The sequence below is a fragment of the Hyperolius riggenbachi genome, chromosome 10 (genome assembly GCF_040937935.1).
Source record: "Hyperolius riggenbachi isolate aHypRig1 chromosome 10, aHypRig1.pri, whole genome shotgun sequence".
In the NCBI taxonomy this organism is placed as follows: domain Eukaryota; kingdom Metazoa; phylum Chordata; class Amphibia; order Anura; family Hyperoliidae; genus Hyperolius; species Hyperolius riggenbachi.
This window is the reverse complement of record NC_090655.1, coordinates 254,043,548-254,070,951: the sequence shown is the minus strand read 5'-3', so window position 1 is coordinate 254,070,951 and position 27,404 is coordinate 254,043,548. Positions and strand designations below refer to the sequence as shown.

The 27,404-nt window shown below is 44.7% G+C and overlaps 1 protein-coding gene and 1 pseudogene across 1 annotated transcript; one reads left to right on the top strand and one right to left on the bottom strand.

The window, feature by feature from the left end:
* LOC137535283 (zinc finger protein 585A-like) overlaps positions 1 to 27,404 on the bottom strand; it is a 389,395-nt pseudogene that overhangs the window by 108,363 nt on the left and 253,628 nt on the right.
* Positions 197 to 27,404, top strand: LOC137535834 (zinc finger protein 678-like). Its single transcript, XM_068257722.1, has 8 exons — positions 197 to 253; positions 1,680 to 1,805; positions 6,990 to 7,124; positions 7,210 to 7,333; positions 7,442 to 7,539; positions 7,652 to 7,777; positions 7,961 to 8,090; positions 24,583 to 27,404. Exons 1-8 carry the CDS (start codon positions 197 to 199, stop codon positions 26,070 to 26,072), a joined length of 2,286 nt encoding a protein of 761 aa, XP_068113823.1. The 3' UTR covers positions 26,073 to 27,404.

The window sequence follows — 27,404 nt, the reverse complement described above, 5'->3', positions numbered from 1 at the left end:
GAAGCCCCAGGTAATAAATGGGCATTTTTTTTTTCACTGTAGGATTGCTTTACGTGTAGGTGTATCTTTAGATTCTGCCTGCGGGTGATTTCATAAATAGATGCTGCAGTTAGCCTATTTACCACAAGATGGCGATCTCACCTCTCCTAAGTGGAACGCACAGCCAGGAAAAAAATTGAACCAAAGACAGGAAGTGATGTTAAACAGGCAGGAAGAGAAGTTACACGAGGTGGAGAACACAAAGCTGGCAGAGGTAATTGTGTGATTCTTGTTATTCAGTAGAATCCTTTTATAGTAAAATCCAAGGGACCAGGAAAAGTAGTTTATTATATTTGAAATTTACTATATCAGAATTGGTCCTATATTGTACATTGTAGAGATGCATTTGCTGGGACCTGAGGACTGAGTTTACTATATCCATATTCTACTGTATACTGAGCAGAGCAGAGGTCGAGGTGGACATACTTTGTTACAGAGGAGGTCATAGTACACCTGTCACTATCCTGATCACCCCCCTTGCAGTAATTGTCATACAAGAGACATTCATATAGCTGCTGTAACGTGTGGTCCCCCTACACGTGCCATAGATTATGGTTGGCATCTTGGTGATGGTCTACTTTAGGGGACACAGCAGGAAACCTCATATGGAAATTCTGCTAATGTGATTGGGTGGACGGCATCTTCTCAAACTGCTAGATATCAGACAGATTGTAGTAAACAGCATCCGCAGTAATCAGCCAATCACAATGCTTCCTGCTGTAGAGGATGCTGGGATTAGAGAACTGTTCCCTTTGAGGTTTCCTGCCGGGTCCCCTAAATTAGACTAGTGCTGCCCGTTCCCCTGTGTCCCTCAGCATTTCCATTATCCCCCAGTATATAATGTCCCCAACCCAAGTAATGCCATTTCTCTCTCAGTATAGCCATGTCCTCCCTGTGTCCCCCAGCATCGCCATAATCCTCCAGAAAAACAAACTTTCCTAAAACAGAAAGAATTTGTGATAATTCAGGTTGGAGTGAGCTTGAGATGTCTCCCAGAGCATCACTGCTGAATATATGTAAATTAACCATTGTACCCTTAGAAGCTAAACACACCTCCAGAACCGCTGGAATGCAATGATGTGTCAGCTTGTTAATTTGTACAGAGCCATAATAATCCAACATGCATACAGACTGTTACGGATAATCCTCCAGTATATAGTGCCCCCAACCACAGTAATGCCTATTCTTTCCCAGTATAGCCATGCCCCCCCCCCCTCCCCCCAGCATCGCCATTATCCTCCAATATGTAATGCCTCCCTCCCCAATAATGCAATTTCTCTCCCAGTATAGCCATGTACACCTCTAGTATTTCTTTCTTCCCCCACCTCCACGCTGTGTAAACTGAGTAATAAGAGGTGGGATTTGCATTGTTATATAGCTAGCTGTCACAGTGTGGATGTGAGGAGAGAAGGCCAGCTGGAGAGGAGGCAGAGGGAGGATCGGACTGCAGCACGTTGGGAGTATAGTGCACAGGTAGCTATAAACCAACTTTTCATGCTCTCCTGTGAGACTGTGCATGACCCTACCACCCACAAGTGACAGCAATGGGGAGTGATGGGGGGAGGGGGATCCTGTAGTGATAGTTTCACCACTGATAACTGTACAGCCTAGATTATCCTTTCCTTATTATCTATCAAAAGGCAGCAGCATCCTGTACAGATCACCTGACCACATCACTGAGGATGAGGATGGATGAGGACCAGAGTCACATGACTGAGAGGATATTCAACCTCACCCTGGAGACCATCTATCTGCTGACTGGAGAGGTGAGGAGGATTCTGGATGTCTCTTATCTCTATTAATAAAACACACAGCAAGTTCCGGGCCGAGGTGGGGAAGGCAGTAGCTCCTGATGACGCACCCACGCCCCCTCCCTTCGAATATCCCCCTTGCCTGGCCGATACAGAGTCATGAGTGAAGCTTGTATTGCTGCTCCTCATCACACCGGGAACTCAGTCATATCACAGGCTTGCAGCATCTTCTCTCTGTCTCCCTCTAGTGGTGTCTCTCATTATTTTCATCACTAGAGGGAGATGAGGAGATGCTGCGAGCCTGACACAGCTGAGTTCCTGGAGCGGTGAGGTGAGTAGGCAGCACTACAGGCCCTGCTCACAACTCTGCATGTGGGGGCTGCTCAGTTTAAGAGACTGCCTAGTACTGGGTGCTGATCTGGCTATCTAACATGAGGAGGGGCTTACCTAATTCTGGGGGTCATCTGGATAGCTTGGGGAGGAGGCTACCTGATATTTGAGGCTGATTTGTCTATCTAACTTGGGGGGAAAGTTGTTACCTAATACTGGGGACTGATCTGGCTATGTAATATGGGGAGGGGGCTACTTAATACTGGGGGCACATCTGAATAACTAAACCAGGGAGTGGGGGCTACTAATACCTGAGGGCTCAGCTAGTTATCTAAATTGAGGTGGGGGCTACCTAATAATGGGGGGGGGGGGGGTAATCTGGCTATCTAACATGGGAAGGGGGGACTGCCTAATACTGAGACTTCATCTGGTTATCTATACTAAGAAGGGGGCTATCTAACTTGGCAAGAGGGGCTGTCTAACACTGGAAGCACATCTGGCTAGCTTAATTGGGGAAGGGGGCTTTCATATACTGGGGGCCGATCTGGCTTTCTAACTAGGGGTTGGGGGTTACCCAATACTGGGGAGGCATTTGGCTATCTGACTTGTGGAGGGGGCTGACTAATACTGGGGGCTTCTCTGGCTATCTGACTTGGGAAGGGGCCTGCCTAATACTCAGGGGAAGGCGGACTTCTTTGGATCTTTAACTTCGGGTGCGTGGCTGCCTAATACTGGGCGCTGTCCAACCTAAAAAAGCTAAGCCTCAAATCACTGCACCAAACCAAGATTAATCTACAGATACAATCATTTATTACACCATTATTATTAAAAACAGTTAAACAAGCAGAACCATAATGCAGTGGTATATAATCAGTATCTTAAATAACTGCACAATGTCACACTGCTCAGCGGAGTAACTATTGCATATGGATGCAATCAATGCTGCAGCAAAGTGCTGGAGCGTACCATGATATATTAGTAATGGTGAGTAGATCAAGTAGATAAATAAATAAGTGTAAGGAACAGCATACCCCACTATAGAGGGAGAGAAAACTGACCACACAGCTGCCCAACATAACAGAAGCAACAGGAAGTGAGGAAGTGTATACTGCCAACCAAGGAAGGAAAGCTGTAACAAAAAGTGCTGTAGTGACACCAGTGAGAGACAGGAATCCTACCAGGAGAGGAGAAAGGGGTCTACCTACGCTGCCCCCCGCCCACAACCCTGGCCTGCACGGATTACCTCAAAAGCACCTGCCGGTGAGACCTATGCTTCCAAAAAAAACATAAACTTTGATAGTTGTCCTTTAAAGATAATCGGTATTGAAGAAATGTTATATAAATAAACATATCAGGCTGTTCCGGGACATCTCCTAGCCCCCTCTGTGACATTTTCGCCGCTCCCGCTGCTATATTGGCAATATTGCGGCGGGAGCGGCGAAAATGTCACAGAGGGGGCTAGGAGATGTCCCGCAACAGTTTTATAAACTGTTTTGTAAACCGTAAAGATGTCCGCCGAAACAGGAAGTATACTGAAAAGTAACTGGATGTATACTGCCTTATGTTTGCATGACAAGTTTTTATTATTACACAGTGAATGCATCCTTCAGATGTTATTTTCAAGTTTAGAAAAAGTTTTACCTTCTGCCTCTGCAGCTCTGTGCCACTGAAGCATGACAAGAATCCTCGGACGCCTTTATAAACACAGCTGTTTCTTCTGAGCCAGGAGTCTGGGCTCTGCACTTGCGTCTGGGTCACAGTTTGTCAGCATGTGACCGGCAGCTCCCTCCTCCCTCAGCCTCACAGACACACTGAGACTGAGAGCAGGGAAGCTGCCTGTGAGTGAGAAATAAACAAAGCACACAGGAGTGAGCCTGGAGGGGGCGTGCATAATTTGTCCCTACACAGCAGAGGCAGTGCATTCCTCCCTGGGTCTGCAAAACTTGACAAAGAAAAGATTAGATCTGTTAGAGAGACAGTGCAACTAGAAAAGGCTGCAGTAAGCCAGAGCACATTAGAATAAGTATAGAAACTTGTAGGATGGGAGAAATGAGGCTGAAAATTGCGTTACAGAGTCTCTTTAAATTGTACCAGAGATCAAAACCTATAAGGATTCAATACTTACCTGGGCCTTCCTCCAGCCCCATAAGCACGTGTGAGCCCCTCACCGTCCTCCTGCGCTCTGCCGTTCAGCAGCAATCAGCCCCGGTAACTGCTCAGTCAGGTCCAGTCTGGGTCTTCTGCACATGCTTAGCTTTTTCTGAGGCTTAGCTTCAAGCTTATTTTTTGAGGCTTAGGTGTTTTAGGTTTGACATGTAATTTTATGCCTTTCTGGACATTCTGGGTATAATTAATACAGTAGAATCTTGTTCTAGTAAACTCTTATATTATAAACCTCTGGATATAGTAAACTCTGTCCTCAGGTCCCAGCAAATGCGTTTTCCTGGTCCCTAGGCATTTACTATAAAGGGATTTTACTGTAGCAGCTGAATGGCTATAGTGCATGGTGCTTGTCCATTGTGCATGTGGTTGTTTATACTGAGGGCTGATCTGCTTATCTAAAATGTGGAGGGGATGCTTAATACTGGGGCATGTATGGCCACCTGTACCGAGGAGGAGGGGCAACCTACGTAAAGGGAACTAAGCACCTCACTTATAAAAATATATAAAATGTACCCCCCTCCACTAAGGGAGGTTGTGAATGGTGTATCCTGTGTATATGTGTGTGTTTATTCATTTTACTTATTTTTATAAATGGGGTTTCCTTTAATACCTGTAACGATTGGTGTCAACATGCAGAGAGAATCTGATTATTGGTTATCTGCAGAATCACCAGTAATACAGATATACACCAGATTATGGATGATCTGCAGAATCACCAATAATCCAGGTATGTCTAACCTCTGGACACCTGAGATATGAGTGTTTGATGTAACAGTACCACTTTGAGTGAGAACCACCAGAGGAGCTGGAGGTCAGAAGAAGGTGAGAATTCACCCCAGGCTGTGGGTGAATCCCTATAGTCTCAAGGCTCCCTAGGAGAGGGACCTAGGCTTGGTTGCAGGATGCCCTGCTGCTAAGAAGAACAGTCTTGCCCTAACCGGATGTGAGATCCTTGCTCTCTACACCCTGGAACCGAGCTAAAGTAATACAAGTACACAATGCTAGTCTTGGGTGTGAGGTCTGTAGTCACAGCACCCCGGAACTAGTCTACAGCATAACATAGAAATGACACAGTATCCTAGGCTTGGGTGTGAGGTCCGTAGTCACAACACCCCGGAACTAGTCTACAGCATAACATAGCATTGACACAGTATCCTAGGCTTGGGTGTGAGGTCCGTAGTCACAACACCCCGGAACTAGTCTACAGCATAACATAGAAATGACACAGTATCCTAGGCTTGGGTGTGAGGTCCGTAGTCACAACAGCCTGGAACTAGTCTATAGCATAACATAGCATTGACACAGTATCCTAGGCTTGGGTGTGAGGTCCGTAGTCACAACACCCTGGAACTAGTCTACAGCATAACATAGAAATGACACAGTATCTTAGGCTTGGGTGTGAGGTCCGTAGTCACAACACCCTGGAACTAGTCTATAGCATAACATAGCATTGACACAGTATCCTAGGCTTGGGTGTGAGGTCCGTAGTCACAACACCCCGGAACTAGTCTATAGCATAACATAGAAATGACACAGTACAGTGTTCTCCCCAGGCTCTTTTAGCCGGGTGCTCCACCCGGCTAGATTTGGTGACCACCCGGCTGTCATCGGCTCCCCTCCTCACCTCCTCCTATGCTGTAAGCACAGTTGCCCTGCATTTTCCTCTCGCCCCACCCGGCTACTATTTCATGCCACCCGGCTACTATTTCATGCCACCCGGCTGGAAAAAAATTCTGGGGAGAACACTGCAGTATCCTAGGCTTGGGTGTGAGGTCCGTAGTCACAACACCCTGGAACTAGTCTATAGCATAACATAACAATGACACAGTATCCTAGGCTTGGGTGTGAGGTCCGTAGTCACAACACCCTGGAACTAGTCTACAGCATAACATAGAAATGACACAGTATCCTAGGCTTGGGAGTGAGGTCCGTAGTCACAACACCCTGGAACTAGTCTACAGCATAACATAGAAATGACACAGTATCCTAGGCTTGGGAGTGAGGTCCGTAGTCACAACACCCTGGAACTAGTCTACAGCATAACATAGAAATGACACAGTATCCTAGGCTTGGGAGTGAGGTCCGTAGTCACAACACCCTGGAACTAGTCTATAGCATAAAATAGCAATGCGAGAATAATCTAGCTCAGTGTGATCTCCCAGGTCCTCCTGGTACAACACACTGTGGGATCTGACTGAGGTCTGTGTGCCAACACATAGCATTTGCAACGGCAGACAACGTGAGACCGAGGGACGAGTGGTTATATAGTGCAGCGCTGATCAGCGCAGGCCAGTCCCCCCCAGCCAATCCACATACATCCTGGAATCAGCTGACCAAGGGAGTCAGCTGATCCCTCTCCGCTTCCCATAAAGCTTCTGTCTCTCCGCGCGCGCACGTGTATTCCTCAGCCTATGTGCACAAGAAGGCTGTACAACATCAGACACATGTCGCCGCGCGTAAACCGCCGGGCCGGACGCGGAACTAGCCGCCATGCCGTCAGAGCATGCGGCAGCTATTCCTCAATCCTTCACAATACCGCTGCTACATCTGCTACCTACACTGTGGGGGCACAGCTGGGGGGGGGGCACTTTGGACTCTCCGCCCCTAGTGCTGGGGAACCTTGTCCCGGCCCTGCACACACCTGACTGGAGAGGTGAGGAGGAGTTTGGGAGATCATGTGACATTGTTGTTGGTCTTTCTATACAGAGTTTTCCTCCAGTGAAGTCTGGAGATCATGTGACCATCATGGTGCCCCCACCTCACTCCCTGATATCTGAGAGACACATCAAGTGGAAGATTCTAGAAGTCATCAGAAAAATGATGGAGCTGCTAACAGGAGAGGTGAGCAGTGCTGTGAATTATGGGATATTATCCAGTAACAGCAAGGGGTGTATGTGGATTTTGACTCTGTCATTGTATGTGTCAGGTTCCTAAAAGGTGTCAGGATGTCGCTGTCTGTTCCTCCATGGAGGATTGGCAGTATATGGAAGGGCACAAGGACCTCTACAAGGACACCATGATGGAGAATCAGCTGCCCCTCACATCATCAGGTAAGAGGAGACTTTCATGTCTTGTAAAAAAGAGTGCAGACCTAAATCCCCCCATCATTCTATAAACACATGGAGACAATATATTCAGTCAGTGCGTGTTTCCTACAGATGGATCCAGTAACAGAAACTCACCAGAGAGATGTACAGGTTCTCTTTATTCCCAGGATTGTCCACAAGAAGATCCCTCCGTCCCTCACCATTATCAGGTAGGTGGGGCTGAGGGTCTCCAGAGACTCCAAACTGTGACACATTATTTCCTTCTGTATATGTTGTTATCTGTATTCACATTTTACATTATCTCTCACTTTGTGCACTTAGGGTGGAGAACTACATGGAAATGCTGTGGTTAAAGAGGAAGAAGAAGAGATGTATGTGAGGAGTGATCAGCAGTCTATGGAGGAGGGTGACACGATGAGGACAATAAAAGAGGAAGAAGAAGAGATGTATGTGAGGAGTGATCAGCAGTCTATGGAGGAGAGTGACATGATGAGGACAAGTAAAGAGGAAGAAGAAGAGATGTATGTGAGGAGTGATCAGCAGTCTATGGAGGAGGGTGACACGATGAGGACAATAAAAGAGGAAGAAGAAGAGACATATATGAGGAGTGATCAGCGGTCTATGGAGAAGGGTGACATGAGGAGGACAAGTAAAGAGGGGGAAGAAGAGACATGTGTGAGGAGTGATCAGCAGTCTATGGAGGAGGGTGACATGATAAGGACAAGTAAAGAGGAGGTCACTGTTACAGAGGGCAGAACAGGTGAGTAATCTACAGTAAATATAGAATAATGTGTATCTGTATTGCTGTTATGTCACTGCTCACAGACTGGCCATATTAGGGGATATGCTATCTGCTCATGTTAGACTTTTGCCATCTAAAACTATCAGCCATGATAGTATTTGGTGACAACTTACTAACAATAACAGTGCAGACACCCTGAGAAAAAGAAAGGTCTGTTTATTCTCTCACATTAGGCTGTCCTCTTTTCCTCTTTTCCTCAGCAGGGCCTTTTGCTGATTGAACTAATAAAGTGTTACATCTCTGCTAATTTAGTTCCAGCGCTGATCCCCTTATGTCATCGGTCTACCCCCTTTGTATGATCAAGTTTAAAATATGCAAACACTAGTGCACATGACAGGCAGGGGCCCTGAGCACTGCCACTGCTCGGGACCATATACTATATATAAGTGTCAGAGTGCTGTCAGGGAGTGAGCATTTCTTTTGTGTGTGTGGTAAGTTGAAGGAGTAGTAGGGGCAAGTTCCTGGTGGTGGGAGCTTCAGGGCTTGCCTGCGCTCCCTTATTGTGTTACATGCTGGTTTTGGGGTCCCGAGCAGTGGCAGTACTCGGGGCCCCTGCCTGTCATGTGCACTAGTGTTTGCATATTTTAAACTTCATTTGCAGCTCCTTATGCAGTTTAGTTAGGAGGGGGGCGGATGAGAGGGAGTTTCCTGCACGCTGGTGCCCCCTGCTGGCCATATAGCCTTTGTTATATGCAACTGAAGCCCTTTCCAACGATTGGCTGAATTGCTCAGCCTCTGCTTAATTAAGTACTGCAGACTAGGTGTAATGTATTTGCACTTCTTATTGGCTGAGGGGCAGTCTGCAGACTATATATAAGTGGCAGAGTGCTGTCAGGGAGTGAGCATTTCTATTGGGTTTGTATGATCAAGGACATTTTCTGTGTGAAATTGGCTGCGTCTCAGCTCTTTATGTGTGTCTGACCTCATCCATATGTGAGTATGCAGCCCTGGGTTTAAACACCCACAAGTATGGCTATAAAGTAATACAGTCTCGGAAGAAGCTGCCACCAATGTGAAACGGCTGACAGGCTTTCTTTACTACCCTGCACCCACTGCCTGACTCCTCCCATCACCTCAATATGTCAGGCTTGCTTTAGTGCCCTGCACCCACTGCCTGACACCTCCCATCACCTCAGTATGTCAGGCCTGCTTTAGTACCCTGCACCCACTGCCTGACTCCTCTCATCACCTCGGTATGTCAGGCTTGCTTTAGTACCCTGCACCCACTGCCTGACTCCTCTCATCACCTCAATATGTCAGGCTTGCTTTAGTGCCCTGCACCCACTGCCTGACTCCTCTCATAACCTCAGTATGTCAGGCTTGCTTTAGTGCCCTGCACCCACTGCTTGACTCCTCTCATCACCTCAGTATGTCAGGCTTGCTTTAGTGCCCTGCACCCACTGCCTGACTCCTCCCATCACCTCAGTATGTCAGGCCTGCTTTAGTACCCTGCACCCACTGCCTGACTCCTCTCATCACCTCGGTATGTCAGGCTTGCTTTAGTGCCCTGCACCCACTGCCTGACTCCTCTCATAACCTCAGTATGTCAGGCTTGCTTTAGTGCCCTGCACCCACTGCTTGACTCCTCTCATCACCTCAGTATGTCAGGCTTGCTTTAGTGCCCTGCACCCACTGCCTGACTCCTCTCATCACCTCGGTATATCAGGCTTGCTTTAGTGCCCTGCACCCACTGCCTGACTCCTCCCATCACCTCAGTATGTCAGGCTTGCTTTAGTACCCTGCACCCACTGCCTGACTCCTCTCATCACCTCAGTATGTCAGGCTTGCTTTAGTGCCCTGCACCCACTGCCTGACTCCTTCCATCACCTCATTATGTCAGGCTTGCTTTAGTGCCCTGCACCCACTGCCTGACTCCTCCCATCACCTCTGTGTTTCAGGTTTGCTTTAGTGCCCTGCACTCAGTGCCTGACTCCTCACATCACCTCGGTATGTCAGGCTTGCTTTAGTGCCCTGCCCCCATAGCCTGACTCTTCCCATCACCTCGGTATATCAGGTTTGCTTTAGTGCCCTGCACCCACTGCCTGACTCCTCTCATCACCTCGGTATGTCAAGCTTGCTTTAGTGCCCTGCACCTACTGCCTGACTCCTCACATCACCTCGGTATGTCAGGCTTGCTTTAGTGCCCTGCCCCCATAGCCTGACTCTTCCCATCACCTCTGTGTTTCAGGTTTGCTTTAGGGCCCTGCCCCCATTGCCTGACTCCTCTAATCTCTGCGGTATGTCAGGCTTTGCCTTCACATTTAAAAGCAACAGATTTAACATCAGCAGTGCCAGGTGTTTTTTTTATCTCTTTCTGTGGCTATGGCGGATCATGGAGTCAGCTGAAAAATGCTTGTTCCTGGCCAGGAGTGTTTCTATAATCCAGCATTTATGCTCTGCCTACCGGCCACTGGGAAGGAGGAATCGGTAAGGTTCGGTTCTCACTAAGCCTGCAGCCGCCAAATGGACATGTCAGTGGATCCTGTGCTAGGCATAAGGATAAAGGCGAAGAGGTGCCCAAAGGATTATAAAATATGTTAAAAACCAATAAAGAAGAAAAAAAACGATGCCCCGAAGCAGCTATCAGCTTTTAAAGGTTTTTTATTTGGCCTGAGGAATTGGGACAGTTCCCATGAAATGCGTTGCCTGTGCTTTATAGAAATAAAAATTCAAGTCCTTATGAATTTGTCGTTTTTAGATTTCAAAACCTCTTTATCAACAAGAAAGTAAAAGTTTAACAACTTTTTAGAAAGCATAAAGAATGCAACAGTTTTGATAAAACAAAATCAGCAGTTTAGCCCAGAAAGGGTGAATAAACAGTACAGTTAGTCATACAGCAATAGAAGGATAAAGTGGTGGAAATAAGTGCAGTACAGCATGGCAACGGTGTTCTTTCAATGATGAGTTCAGGTGTTCGGGCTCAAAAAAGCAAAAGGGACTGAGCGTGTAATCAGAACTATTTAACAGAGTATACAAGGGTTTGTAGGTAATTAGGCTACAGATAAACATATCCCTGGTGAAGAGAGAGTGATTGGATCATATGATATCATTGGGCATGAGAGAAGGCTTCAGGGCCCCTAAATGAAACCCAAGGGTCCCAGGTTTTCTCAAAAGCCTCCAAGTGATCAGAAATTCTAGCATTTATGCATTCTGAAATCATAGTGGTGTCAATATTCTTAAGAACAGTTGAGAAGGACATATATCTCGTTCTCCATGAGGAAGCAATATGAACTTTGGTTGAATTAGCCATGTGTTGAGTTAGCCGGTGTTCTGAGTGTTTAACCCCAGATGGTTTATATCTTAAAAGTTGGGTTTTAGGGTCTTTTGCAATAGCTTTATTAAAAATTCTAGTGAGAAGTGTGTTAATTCTAGACCATAGTCTGAAGACTTTTGGGCAGGACCAAAATACATGCAGTAGAGTGCCTTCAGCCAGACAGCCCCTAAAACAGTCCCCTGAATGGTTAGTATCTATCTGGTGAAGTTGAGCTGGTGTATAAGTTCTATGAAGGATCCTAGGAGAGACCTGTCAGGCTTGCCTGGTAATCTGCTATAGGTCAGACTGTATGTCCATGCGACTGACATATAACCCAGCCCTAACACCTGCGTAAAAATCCTACCTAGCCACAAGCTACAAAACCCTCGCAGGTAGATGTCGCATACAACCTGGCAAATAGCAAAACACACAGATGCAGTAAGACGTAATGAGGTATACTTGGTATAGTCACCTGAGGCATTAAAGCAGAGGAGATCAGCGTTGAAGGTGAAGTCACAATACAGAGACGTGGTCAGACAGGCCGGGATCAGGGCGGTCAGCGTTCAAGCAATAGTCCTTTAAGCAACTCCGAGGTTGGCAGCAGGTAGACAGACCGGAGAATGGTCAGAGACAAGCCAGGTCGATAACAGATGATCCTCCAAGTGCAGTCAGGAACAGGCCGGGTCGGTACACAGGAATCCAATCTGCAAGAACTGATAGAGACACAGACTCTGCACAGCAATGTGAGCGCAGTCTCAGCTACAAGCCCCGCATAGGCTATCACGGGCGAAGACTGAGGGCGCTCACCTACAATTTATACTAGGACTAACCAATGAACATAAACAGGCTCCAAAGTATCCGATCACTTTGCAGTGTGTCAGCAGATCAGCTGACATGCTGGTACGCATGCTGCTAGTGTTTACAGCAGCGGAGCACGTACTGAGGGTGTGTCTGCCACTTAGCCAATAGGGAGGGAGCGCCATGCGCTCCACTGACATCAGAGCGTGGCCGGCGCTCGGAAGCTTGCGCCCCAGCATGGTTTATGGCGTCCGGCCACTGTGTGCGGTGAGAGGTTGGTTTTGTATGGAGTAAAGGAGGGAAATAAGTCCCTTTTGGAAGGGTTTGTGAGAGCAGAAGACCTCAAAGTGTGTTGCAGGGTTGTCAGAGGAGTCCCTGGGTAATGTGTTTAGGTAACGAATGACCTGGGTTGCACAATATAGTTCAGAAAGAGGGATATGATGTTCGGAGACCAGCTGCTTTCTGGTAGGCATTTTCCCATTAATAAGTAGGTCAGAAACAGTTGACAGGCCTTTAGAGGTCCACCACCTTAATGCTAATGGATCTAGTCTGCTTGGGAAATCTGGATTCTGACAAAGAGGTTGGAGTGGGGAGTTAATAGATTGTAAATTATGAAACAGATTTTATTCCAAACTGTAAGAGTATGGAACGTAATAGGCGAAAGAGTAGGTGTTTTAGCCTGTCCGTCTTTAGAAGCCCATAGTACTCCTTTCCAGGAATAAGGATGAAGAATTCTATTTTCACTGTAGACCCAGACAGGAGCTTGGTCTCCAGCATAGTTTAGTGGGAGCTGAGCTATTTAGGAGGCAATGAAGTATTTACCCAAGTGGGGAACAAATAAGCCACCTGATGATGTGTGCAAATGCATGTATTTTTTAGAAATACGAGGTTTCTTAAATGCCCAGATGAAGGAGAAGATTTTCTTTTGTAGTAACTGGATATCTGTCATGGATAGTGGGATGGGGAGTACTCTAAAGTCATATGTTAGCTTTGGTAGCAGTGTCATTTTAACTGCGGCAATACGGCCCGTCCAAGACAGCGAGTATGAGTGCCATGTATCTAGATCCTGCATGAATACAGGCATCACCCTGGCATAGTTCCATTTATACAAATCTAGGTTCGAGGTACAAATATTAACACCAAGATACCGGAGACAACGTGGTTTAAATTGAAAACCATAGGAGTTAGCAATTTGTTGTGCCTCAGTGTTTGGTAGATTGCAAGCTATCATCTCAGTTTTATCCACCTTTATCTGTAATCCTGAGATTTCTTCACATTTTTAAGAGCTTGAAGTAGATTAGGAATTGAGGAGTGAGGGTTCTGGATAGTCATAAGGATATCATCCGCGAATAGACGAAGCTCCAAGTAGGATGAGCCTACATTGTATCCGTCAATGCCTGGGTCACGTCTGATATGTGAAGCCAGGGACTCCATTGCCAGAGCAAATAAAGCCGGTGACAAGGGGCATCCTTGCCTAGTTCCTCTATGTATAGGAATAATACCAGGGGTCTCACTGGGAAGCTTCAGGGAAGAGGAAGGATTAGAGTAAATTTGCTCAATAAGATTGCGGAAAACCCCGGAAAGGCCGACCATTCTGGTTACTACAAATAAGAAGGGCCAGGTGAGGCTATCAAAAGCTTTCTCAATAACACGACTGAGAATAATCTGTGTTTTTTTGTTTTTGTTTGCATGCTGTATAAGCAGTAAAGTCCTTATAATGTTGTCAAGAGGCTTGTCTGTTTGGGATAAAACCCCACCTGGTCCTTATGTATTAGGGAAGGTAAAAGTTTATTGAGACGGGCAGCCATGATAGCAGTGAGGATTTTATAGTCCTGATTTAACAGGGAGATAGGGTGGTAATTGTTAACATTAAGTGGGTCCTTTCCAGGTTTAGGGATTAGAGATATTTTAGCCTCCAGAAACTCTGGTGGGGGCTTACGTTGAGACTGAGCTTGGTGATTTAAAGCTTTAGTAAGTGGGACTGCTAGAATGTCTTTGTATTTTTTGTAGTATAAAGAGGTGTAGCCATCTGGTCCTGGGGCTTTGCCCCTCTTGAGGTTTTTGATGGTTTCTAGGACTTCCCCTGTATCAAAGGGATCATTAAGAGACTTGATAGCAGGCCAGTGATAATTTAGGTAGGGAATGTTGTCTTGGATATTTAGTAGTTTCTATTAACATATCTCTGTCAGGTTATTATATAGTTTGGAGTAGAAATTTTGGAAGACCTGGTACATTTTTGATGGATTTCTTGTAATGTGATCTGGGCCTAATTGCAGCTTGTGTATTATATTCGTTCTTTCCTGTTGACGTAATTTTCTTGCAAGCCAAGTGTCTGGCTTCTTATTATATTTATAATATCTAGCTTTCGTCCATAAGAGTGCCTTTTCCACGCTCCGGGACAGAATTAAGTCCAGCTGGAGTTGAAAGTCCAAAATTTGCTTGGCAAGATACCTGGAGGGGGACTGTTGGTTTAAGAGGATAAGCCTGTGCATTTTGTATTCTAGGTTAATAAGTTGTTCAGAGAACCGACGTTTACATATGCATGCAGCTTTAATAAGATGGCCGCGTATGACAGCCTTATGGGCCAGCCAGCAAGTTACTGGTGTGATTTCATCAGAGGTGTTAGTATCAAAAAAAATTAAGGATTTCAGTGTGAATTTCTTGGTTAATAGAGGGGTCAAGCAGTAGAGATTCATCGAGTCTCCCGAGTCGTTGCGGTTTGAAAGTGGTGTGAAGGTCTATGCCCAGTAAGAGCATGTCATGGTCTGACCATGTTACATGGATATGTCTAAGGAAAAGTAGGGCTTTAATTAAGTTTGTCGAGTTCAGTACATGGTCAATTTTTGAGTAGCTATTATGGGATGGGGAGTAATAAGTATAGCTCCTTGTGTTAAGAGTACAGTTCCCTCCAAGCATCTGCCAGCAACTCGGATTGCATGGTATTCAAAAGTTGGTGGCGTTTGACTTTAGTGAATTTGTCATTTTTGAGGTAAGCCACCTCAGTTTTTTTCTTTATTGGTTTTTAACATATTTTATACTCCTTTGGGCGCCTCTTCACCTTTATTCTGTGCCTCACTCCTCCTAGTGAGGGGTGGTTCCCTACACCTGACCCTAGTGGCTGTTCTTACCACGCAGGCCATCAGAGTGTATGGTCTTTTTCAAGAGAGCGACCATCTCCAGGTTCCCTGGGCACCCGAGTGGAGTCGGGGATTGTGCATCTCCACCTGCCTATTACGGTCGGTGTCCCTTCTGCAACCCACCTTTGTGAGTATCATTTTTCTAGATTACAGTCACTCATCTACCATCTGTGATGTACTGCACTATTTGGGCTCCCGTTGTCTCTGTGCTTCTTTCATTAGGGTGTAATCTCTCACTGTCAGCAATAAACGTGAAACACTGCTCCAATTCCTCCTGGTCTTCCAGGCTCCAGCAGTTCAAATACTCGGAAGTAAGCAGAAAAAGACAAACATAGCGTAATCCTATTACAGTTTAAATCACCGTGATTGCACTCCCCACTGTGCCAAAAAACACCTCCAACACACTGTGCTGTGATTTTTCCGTGTGTGAGAAAAGGCTATATGATCTGCTCACCAGATGCTTTGGCTGATCTCAGAGAACCAGCAAACACGCTTTCCAGAGTTGTTCAATGGGCGTATCAAGCTTCTTATCCTTTAAAGACTCAGAGCAAAACTTGCCATAGCGTAATAACGTTTAATCAAATACAAAATATATACAAGGTGCACTCACATTTCATTCGGTTAAAAATGCGCATATAATAAATCCTCGGACGTCCTAATAGCCGCTGCTGATGCTCTCCGCGTCTCTCGCACCACGACCGAGGCCCCGCCCTACCGGTTTCGTCATCAATGACTCATCAGGGGCATACCTCCGGTCCGGCGTAGAGACGCTTTTATTATGTAACATATGTTAATTCCCCTTCTGAACGCGGCAGCCATTTTCAGCAGCAGAGACTGACAGATACAGCACAACCTGTCATATCTCTGTCATACTGGGACTCAGTGTTGCATCTTATAGCGACATCTAATGGACAAACTTAATACTTTTTCACAATTATCATACTTCCTGCTCACTATCTAGTTTACCTGTATATATATATATATACAATAAAATATACAATAAAAATATAAAGTAATAAAAATAAAAAATAAAATATATATTAAAACTACATAGCTAAACATCAGTGCAATAAATAGCCATAAGATTGCAAGAACATGCATACACACTAATGATTGTACAGTGACCCTATCCAGAGATCATGCATCACAATCGCTGTATGCAACCTTATTTACAAAAATGTGTCAACCCATACCACCAGTTATATAATTGAGTACCTATCTTAGTACCAAAAAAAATTGTTGTAAAAAACCAGAAAGGAAAAATCTTCTGCTCTTATGTTTCTATCCATAATTGTAATAGCTATATAATAACCTAACCCCGCCCCCTAAACCATAAATTAATCCCCTTGACTTTAATTTAAAGTGCAGTGTGCTTTAACTAGTGCCTGTGTCCAATATGGGACTCCCTTTGTATATTCATATATGGGTCCTGTGTCCTAGGGAACAGGTCCATTACATACAACGACATTATTTGCCCTGAAATACCCTAACGTGTAAAATATAACTCCATCCTAGTGTGAAATATCAAACCTAGTGTTAGATATAGGGGTATAATCTTATGCCCATTATTATGGCTAGCCCTAATGTAATCAATCATCTGCAATGAAGCAATTCAGGTCCAGCTCCACGTTCAACCCTCTGGGATGCATGGTTTGCATAGAATAGATCCATTTCGTTTCCATTTTGGAGATTTCTCGACTGCACTTTAAATTAAAGTCAAGGGGATTAATTTATGGTTTAGGGGGCGGGGTTAGGTTATTATATAGCTATTACAATTATGGATAGAAACATAAGAGCAGAAGATTTTTCCTTTCTGGTTTTTTACAACAATTTTTTTTGGTACTAAGATAGGTACTCAATTATATAACTGGTGGTATGGGTTGACACATTTTTGTAAATAAGGTTGCATACAGCGATTGTGATGCATGATCTCTGGATAGGGTCACTGTACAATCATTAGTGTGTATGCATGTTCTTGCAATCTTATGGCTATTTATTGCACTGATGTTTAGCTATGTAGTTTTAATATATATTTTATTTTTTATTTTTATTACTTTATATTTTTATTGTATATTTTATTGTATATATATATATATATACAGGTAAACTAGATAGTGAGCAGGAAGTATGATAATTGTGAAAAAGTATTAAGTTTGTCCATTAGATGTCGCTATAAGATGCAACACTGAGTCCCAGTATGACAGAGATATGACAGGTTGTGCTGTATCTGTCAGTCTCTGCTGCTGAAAATGGCCGCCGCGTTCAGAAGGGGAATTAACATATGTTACATAATAAAAGCGTCTCTACGCCGGACCGGAGGTATGCCCCTGATGAGTCATTGATGACGAAACCGGTAGGGCGGGGCCTCGGTCGTGGTGCGAGAGACGCGGAGAGCATCAGCAGCGGCTATTAGGACGTCCAAGGATTTATTATATGCGCATTTTTAACCGAATGAAATGTGAGTGCACCTTGTATATATTTTGTATTTGATTAAACGTTATTACGCTATGGCAAGTTTTGCTCTGAGTCTTTAAAGGATAAGAAGCTTGATACGCCCATTGAACAACTCTGGAAAGCGTGTTTGCTGGTTCTCTGAGATCAGCCAAAGCATCTGGTGAGCAGATCATATAGCCTTTTCTCACACACGGAAAAATCACAGCACAGTGTGTTGGAGGTGTTTTTTGGCACAGTGGGGAGTGCAATCACGGTGATTTAAACTGTAATAGGATTACGCTATGTTTGTCTTTTTCTGCTTACTTCCGAGTATTTGAACTGCTGGAGCCTGGAAGACCAGGAGGAATTGGAGCAGTGTTTCACGTTTATTGCTGACTATAACTAATCAGCCACAAGTTCTGGTGAGCGCAATATATTATTTTAATGACAGGAAGAACAGCACATGGATTTTAGACATTGGATGATTATTGAATCACAGTAATGCAGTGGATGGCGATGAGACTTATGAACTTATGAACTTATATATAAAGAGCACTGTTAAATGTTGAGCGCGACACTACTTCCTTACAAATCTAACATAGGGTGGTGATACCAGCCCATAGTGTGGTGAACCATTTGTATAGTGCGTTAGCTATTGTATTGGTCATATTGTGTGTTGGAAAAAGAGGAGCGCACATACCGCTTTAATAGTATTCGTGTAATCTCTCACTCCCAACCACAATTTGCTGTGCTAGGCATGTCCTGAGTAGTGATGGCCTGCAGTGAAGTGTCCACCACATCGGTGGATAGTTCACGGCAAACACTTGCTGTGTGTATTTACTACACACTTTATGTGAAGTTTGCGTTTCCCCATACAATAACACGTAGCCTTGTTTTGACCCTTCACCCTCAAGTCAGGTGGGACAGGACAGCCAATTTAGCATTTTTACCCCCAAATAAAAGAAATGAACCTTGCAGCCATTTTATAGTCAGGCTGCATGAGTGCATCCGTGTGCGCATGCTCGTAACAGTAGCATTTATTGGTGCAAGGGAACATGTGTTCCCTGAGCCAATGAATGCTTATTTGTAAATAATCACTGTTACAGACAGTAGCAGTGATCATTCTCCACTTAGGGCTGTTTCTCTCTAAAAATCCTGGAAAAATCTCCATCGTTAAATGCTTAGCAATTGTGATTTTTGTTTCAGCAAAATCACCAGAAAAAAAATTGCAGTCACTAAGTGTTTGCCGACTGCAATTGTGTTTACAATTTTTGGCCAGGGAAGGAGAATTGCAGTGTCATGAGGCTTGATTCTTTAAGCTGCGTTGCTAAAGCAACACCGCACCCCAATGGAGCAGCGTGAGTTAAAATGTAATAGCGCATGCTATGAGCAGTAGTGCTATGTAGTGTGCGCTGGTAACTAGCGCCCATTGCTTTTAAATAACACCCGCTCCTTTAATCCCGCCCTGAGTCCCTTCAGGTCCTGTAGCATTTTAGGACGAGATCCCCACACTTTGATTGGCCCAATAGGCTGCCTGTCAAGTGACTGCCTGGAGTTTGTTAAAAGGCACCTGGAGGACTCTTAGACCAGGAGACACAAAATTCTCTGGTCTGATGAGACAAAGATTGAACTCTTTGGTGTGAATGCCAGGTGGCACGTTTAGAGGAAACCAGCCACTACTCATCATCAGGCCAATACCATCCCTACAGTGAAGCATGGTGGTTGCAGCATCATACTGTGGGGATGTTTTTCAGCGACATGAACTGTTAGACTACTCAGGATAAAGGGAAAGATGACTGCAGCAATGTACAGAGACATCCTGCATGAAAATCTGATCCAGAACACTCTTGAACTTAGACTGGGGCAATGGTTCTTGTTTTAGCAGGACAACAATCCTAAGCACACAGCCAAGATATCAGAGGAGTGGCTTCAGGACAACACTGGGAATGTTCTTGAGTGGTTTAGCCAGAGCCCAGGCCTGAATCTGATTGAACGTCTCTGGAGAGATCTTAAAATGCTTCCCATCCAACCTGATGGAGCTTGAGAGGTGCTGCAAAGAGGAATGGGTGAAACTGGCCAAGGACAGGTGTGCCAAGCCTGGGGCATCATATTCATAAAGACTTGAGGCTGTAGCAAACAGTCTCAGAGATGCAAAGAGGCTGGGCACTAGTGGTGAAATGCTCAACTCAAATGTTTATTCCACTCAGTACATCACCTAGCAATACAGGAGTGTACAAGCGGCCTGACAGGCATTTTGCAGGTTCCCAGGTTTTGTCAGAGGTCCAAGGTTAGGGTACACAAGGAGAGACCCCCCAATTTATACAAAGATGCCTAGAGCCACTCACCCCCTAATAGCACTTTCCTGGCCATTGAGATCCATTTGTGCTGCTGTAGGAGGAGATCCGCCCCTACTGGGTTCGCCCCTCCATCCCTGCCACCAATCACGAGGCCGAGCTCAGACCCAATCAGCGCCGGAGTTCACCCAGTCCCACGTGGCCAGCTAGCATATCAGGGAGGAGGGAGTGAAGTGCATGGTTGCTATGGTGACGTCAGGTGCCGTGCGCATTTCCATGCAGCGAATCTGCTGGCGGCTGGTGCTCGTCATATCTATACAATAAGCACTGTCACTTCCCCTGACAATGACAATATGATAAAGGATAATAAAAACAGGTACAAATGGAAAAAACAGACCATGCCAGCATAACAAATTGGTGACGCCCACCAAGGGTACATCATTTGGCCTATCAACCAGTCTAGCTTTCACTTAATGCTCAGCAGTCAATCAAACATCATCCTCCCCCAACCTTTAAGGGAACTTTAACTGAGAGGTATGGATGTTTACTTTTAAACAATACCAGTTGCTTGTCAATCCTGCTGATCTCTTTGGCTGCAGTAGTGGCTGAATCACACACCTGAAACAAGCATGAAGCTAATCCAGTCTGACTTTAGTCAGAGCACTTGATCTGCTGCATGCTTGTTGAGGGGCTGTGGCTAAAAGTATTAGACACACAGGGTCAGCAAGAGAGTCAGGCAACTGGTATTAGTTTAGAAGGAAAAATCCATATCCTTCTCGGTTTAGGTTCCCTTTAATAGATGATGACATTTAATGACATCTATGCATAAAATCTGTCAATATACATAAATGACAACAAATGCATCTGCTGGTCTCAGTCTTGGTAAGACCAGCATCCAGTGGCTGCAGCCGCTTCCCACCTGTTGTCAGGATGGATGTAAATGCCAGGAGTGAAAGGGATCTCCTTGTTACACCCTGGAAAACAACAACATCCAGGCAAATCAATGCAATATAAGAGAATACAAACACAGTAAAGTATTCCTATACAAAAGGCAATTCATGAAAAGCAGCTTAAGATTAGGGATGGCCAAGTAGATGCAAATAATTTCGAGTTGATGTAAATGTATGCAAATGTGAATGCAAAATTATGCAGATTGAAAATGAGCCAATCAAATCCTGCTGAGGTAAAATTTGATTGGTTCATTTTTAAGCTGCATACATTTGCTTTAAATCTACATAAATTTGCATCAACTCAAAATTATTTTCATCTACTTGACCATCCCTAATTAAGATCCCAGCTAAAAACGACAATCTTGGAGAGGATCGTATAGAGGTCCTATACACATAACAATATGATCTGAACTTTTCAATCAATATTGTTCCAGGAAACCAAAAAGTTAATTTCTCTCATTTAGACCTAAACGTCCGCGGGCTTTAGTTATAGGAATCAATCTGGTCTCCTCCCATCTCTGCAACCTCTCCCAGTCACCCCCTCTTCTGGGGAATTAACCAATGTCAGTCCTGTGAACCTCAAGGTGGAGATATTATCATCATGGTGCTCTGTTATGTGTTTAATCAGATGTTTTCTCCCTTTTTTGGTTTATAAAGCGTTCACATGTTCTTGAAATCTTGTACAGAGCTGCTGAGTTGTCATGTCGATGTAGAAGCGATTGCATGGACAATAGTTGGCATAGACCACATATTGCGAGCTGCTGAGTTGTCATGCCGATGTAGAAGCGATTGCATGGACAATAGTTGGCATAGGCCACATATTGCGAGCTGCTGAGTTGTCATGCCGATGTAGAAGCGATTGCATGGACAATAGTTGGCATAAACCACATATTGCGAGCTGCTGAGTTGTCATGCCGATGTAGAAGCGATTGCATGGACAATAGTTGGCATAGGCCACATATTGCGAGCTGCTGAGTTGTCATGCCGATGTAGAAGCGATTGCATGGACAATAGTTGGCATAGGCCACATATTGCGAGCTGCTGAGTTGTCATGCCGATGTAGAAGCGACTGCATGGACAATAGTTGGCATAAACCACATATTGCGAGCTGCTGAGTTGTCATGCCGATGTAGAAGCGATTGCATGGACAATAGTTGGCATAGGCCACATATTGCGAGCTGCTGAGTTGTCATGCCGATGTAGAAGCGACTGCATGGACAATAGTTGGCATAGGCCACATATTGCGAGCTGCTGAGTTGTCATGCCGATGTAGAAGCGATTGCATGGACAATAGTTGGCATAGACCACATATTGCGAGCTGCTGAGTTGTCATGCCGATGTAGAAGCGATTGCATGGACAATAGTTGGCATAGGCCACATATTGCGAGCTGCTGAGTTGTCATGCCGATGTAGAAGCGACTGCATGGACAATAGTTGGCATAGGCCACATATTGCGAGCTGCTGAGTTGTCATGCCGATGTAGAAGCGATTGCATGGACAATAGTTGGCATAGACCACATATTGCGAGCTGCTGAGTTGTCATGCCGATGTAGAAGCGATTGCATGGACAATAGTTGGCATAGGCCACATATTGCGAGCTGCTGAGTTGTCATGCCGATGTAGAAGCGACTGCATGGACAATAGTTGGCATAAACCACATATTGCGAGCTGCTGAGTTGTCATGCCGATGTAGAAGCGATTGCATGGACAATAGTTGGCATAGGCCACATATTGCGAGCTGCTGAGTTGTCATGCCGATGTAGAAGCGACTGCATGGACAATAGTTGGCATAGGCCACATATTGCGAGCTGCTGAGTTGTCATGCCGATGTAGAAGCGATTGCATGGACAATAGTTGGCATAGACCACATATTGCGAGCTGCTGAGTTGTCATGCCGATGTAGAAGCGATTGCATGGACAATAGTTGGCATAGGCCACATATTGCGAGCTGCTGAGTTGTCATGCCGATGTAGAAGCGACTGCATGGACAATAGTTGGCATAGGCCACATATTGCGAGCTGCTGAGTTGTCATGCCGATGTAGAAGCGATTGCATGGACAATAGTTGGCATAGACCACATATTGCGAGCTGCTGAGTTGTCATGCCGATGTAGAAGCGATTGCATGGACAATAGTTGGCATAGGCCACATATTGCGAGCTGCTGAGTTATCATGCCGATGTAGAAGCGATTGCATGGACAATAGTTGGCATAGACCACATATTGCGAGCTGCTGAGTTGTCATGCCGATGTAGAAGCGATTGCATGGACAATAGTTGGCATAGCCCACATATTGTGAGCGGCAATGCATGAAATCCCTTATAGCGATTAGTTCACCACCCAGGGTAATCTGCTAACCCTGCACAAACTGGTTGCAATGATTGCAATTACCACATTTACAGAAGCCCGTCGGACGCGATCTGATGAGCCAGTCCACATGTGTCAGTTCCCTGCACTCACTTCTAACCAGCTGATCTACAGTTGTTTGGACCCTATGAAAGGTTACCAGAGGTTTTTGGGCCAGTGTCATTTTTAGAGCGGGCTCCTCCCTCAGATCCACCCAATTTCTATGAATAATTGTTTGCATTTGTTTAGCCATTGGGAAGTAGGTAAATACAATTGAAATATTGCTTTCACAACCTCTCCTCTCTTTTCCTTTCTACATTTTCCCGTCAGGAGTGCTTCCCTAGGTCGTGCATTCGCTTTACCAAAGGTTTTTACTATCAGAGGTAGGGGGTATCCCCGGGACTGGAGGCTGTAATTGCTGCCAAATGTGCATCAACAAAGTATTGAGCAAAGGCTGTGAATGCTGATGAACTTTTGATTTCTCAGGGGTTTTTTTAATAAATTTGACAAAACCTCAAGTAAACTTTTTTTTTTTTTATTCACATTTTCATGATGGGGTCTTGTGTGTGAGGAAAAAAGTCAATTTTGGAAAAAGGCTGTACGTAACAATGGGGTTGGTTCATGAACAGTACGATCAAGAAGCGCATGTGAAAACTAGCGAGGTGAAGCAGCGCAGATTATTGCTAACGAGTGCAAGCTACGCACAGTCCTGCTGCATAGTGTGCGCTCCTAAGTTACGCGCACTCCTTTCATTTGTCGCGCAATGTGAAATAGTGCGACCGCGATAACTAAAATTCACTCGTGTGAGCGCAATAATGTAATGAATTAACCCCAATAAGATGCAGGTAACTCTGTACTTGTATGCAAATGTCATGCAAATTGTATGCAGCTATTCACATTTCTCAGGAAATTCATTTCATTGTCCAAATTCCAAGATACAGAAAATTTGCATGCAAAGCAAAGTTATTGTCATGTGATTGGCTGCCTGTAATGAGCACAACCTTCTGCAGTTCTCTGTCAGGCTGATAACTAGCATTGGTTAGTGACATGCCAATAACTCTGAGATGGTGCAAATTATATGCTAATTATATGTAGAGTTACACTGATGCTGGCCCATTTCCAATCTGCATCATTCTTGCATTATTTTGTAATCGTCAGCAGATCACTGACCATCCCTAATGACAATTGTTCCTCCCCTCAGAATTCGCTAACAGTAAGTGATGATGTTTCTCTATTTTCAGGGCGGAGTCCCGGCATCAGGAGCTTCTCAGAGACTCGTCTCTCTATATCCACAGACTGTACAACGGATGATGATGTCATTGGACAAGAGTCTCCTGCAGATATCCTGATTACCCCAAATAGTCCCCCAGACTCCCCTCGCCTGTCTAACCCTGAGGGGCCTCATAACCAGCACAGTTCTCCCCCTGCTGGAGGATCTTATTCCTGTTCCACACATGGGAAAGGTTTTGTATGGAAATCACACCTTGTCAGACATGAGAGATGTCACACTGGTGGGAAGCCATATTCATGTGCAAAGTGTGGGAAATGTTTTGGAGAAAGAGAAAGCCTTGTCAGTCATGAGAGATGTCACACTGGCGAGAAGCCCTATGTATGTGCTGAGTGTGGGAAATGTTTTGGAAAGAAAGGACACCTTGTCAGACATGAGAGATCTCACACTGGTGAGAAGCCCTATTCATGTACTGTGTGTGAAAAATGTTTTGGAGATAAAGGAACCCTTGTCGGACATGAGAGAATTCACAGTGGTGAGAAGCCGTATTCATGCGCAGATTGTGGGAAATGTTTTGGTCGGAAATCAGAGCTTGCCATACATAAGAGATCACATACTGGTGAGAAGCCCTATTCATGTGCTGAATGTGGGAAGTGTTTTGGGCTGAAAGGAAACCTGGTCACCCATGAGAGATCTCACACTGGGGAGAAGCCCTATTCATGTGCTGAGTGTGGGAAGTGTTTTGGGCAGAAAGGACACCTTGTCAGACATGAGAGATGTCACACTGGTGAGAAGCCCTATTCATGTGCTGAGTGTGGGAAATGTTTTGGACTTATAGGAAACCTTGTCACCCATGAGAGATTGCACAGTGGTGAGAAGCCCTATTCATGTGCCGAGTGTGGGAAATGTTTTGTTCAGAAATCAGACCTTCAAAAACATGAGAGATTGCACACCGGCGAGAAGCCCTATTCATGTGCTGAGTGTGGGAAGTGTTTTGCACAGAAAGGAAACCTTGTCAAACATGAGAGATGTCACACTGGTGAGAAGCTGGTGAGAAGATGTCACACTGGTGAGAAGCCCTATTCATGTGCTGAGTGTGGGAAATGTTTTGGAAAGAAAGGAAACCTTATCAGACATGAGAGATCTCACACTGGTGAGAAGCCCTATTCATGTGCTGAGTGTGGGAAATGTTTTGTTCAGAAAGGAAGTCTTGTCAAACATGAGAGATCTCACACTGGTCAGAAGCCCTATTCATGTGCTGAGTGTGGGAAATGTTTTGTTCAGAAAGGAAACCTTGTCATACATGAGAGATCTCACACTTTTGAGAAGACCTATTCATGTGCTGAGTGTGGGAAATGTTTTGTTCAGAAAGGAAACCTTGTCATACATGAGATATCTCACACTGGTGAGAAGCCCTATTCATGTGCTGAGTGTGGGAAATGTTTTGTTCAGAAAGGAAGTCTTGTCAAACATGAGAGAAGTCACACTGGTGAGAAGCCCTAATCATGAGAAATTTTTCGAGTGTAAATTGTGAGAAATTTGTGTTGAGTGTAGGAAATATTTTAGCCATAAGTTATCTTTTCTAGTGTTTATTTCTTGCAAAGCGCACATAGGCAGCATTTTTACCCTGAACCTCAAGGACCCCTTCATGCTACTCAGTGCATTGCTCTTTTCCATTTACATTTATGGTCTTGGCAACTTAATCAAGTCATTTGGGTTTCAATACCACTTATATGCGGATGATACACAACTGTACCTCTCAGCCCCAGACCCTAACTCCCTCCTCACACGTGTTCCTGACTGCTTGCCAGCTATATCCTCTTTCATGACCTCTCGCCTGTTAAAACATAATCCTGTGTCACATGACTGCAGTGGCAGAGGAGGCAGATAAGCCCATGTGAAAGCACAGGCTGCTAACAATATGTCTGCTTCCATCAATCAGGAAGTAGAAGCAGTGCAGATTTATTTTAGGATTTGTATCAGCTGTAACAAAGAAATGTTTTTGTTTAAAGGTTCTCATGTTGTTTTGCAGCTTTTAGAGCAGAGAGGACATTCTGAGTTCAGGTCCGCTTTTATACACGCTCTTATAATATTTCATCTGGACTATTGTAACATACAAACAAGGTCTCCCAACTAACAGACTAGCGCCGCTCCAATCTGTACTGAACTCAGCTGCTTGTCTCATTCACCTTTCTTCTCGCTCTTCCTCTGCTGCTCCTCTCTGTCTTCATTGGCTACCAATTAACCAGAGGATCCAGTTCAAACTTTTAACTCTAACCTACAAAGCTCTCCACAATCTCTCTCCCCTGTACATCTCCTCACTAGTTTTCAGATAACAACCCAATCGCAGCCTCAGATCTGCATATGACCTTCTTTTGCCCTACTCTAGAATTACCACCTCACATTTACATATTCAGGATTTCACACGTGTTTCACCTCTCCTCTGGTATGTCCTCCACAACTTATCCATCACTCTCCAACCATTGATATGTTTAAGCACTCTCTCAAAACCAACTTTATATGACAAGAATACGTTCTACCTTAGATCATTCTCCCTTTGTCCTCTGGCCAAGTTGAATACATTTTGATGTCTCTAAAAGCTGTGAACCACATCACATGAAAAATAGGGACAAACTCAATCAAACATAAAAAGTCATTTTCAGAATTATGATCAATCTTGAAAACGTTTTAGCAACACTACAAGAGACATATGTGGTATCATTTTCACTGTGATAAGTAGTAGAATAGAGTGTAAAGAGTTTTAGGGTTGAGGCGCATGTCTCCTGTATTTTTTTAGTCACAAACTGAATCAAAAGAAATTAAATTTCGCATATT

Excerpts from the sequence above, each read along its gene's own strand:
- LOC137535834 (XM_068257722.1), top strand. The coding sequence starts at position 197 with ATGTTAAACAGGCAGGAAGAGAAGTTACACGAGGTGGAGAACACAAAG. Across the intron at positions 1,806-6,989 it reads TCTATCTGCTGACTGGAGAG|AGTTTTCCTCCAGTGAAGTC; the intron begins GTGAGGAGGATT and ends CTTTCTATACAG. Across the intron at positions 7,540-7,651 it reads CCGTCCCTCACCATTATCAG|GGTGGAGAACTACATGGAAA; the intron begins GTAGGTGGGGCT and ends TTGTGCACTTAG.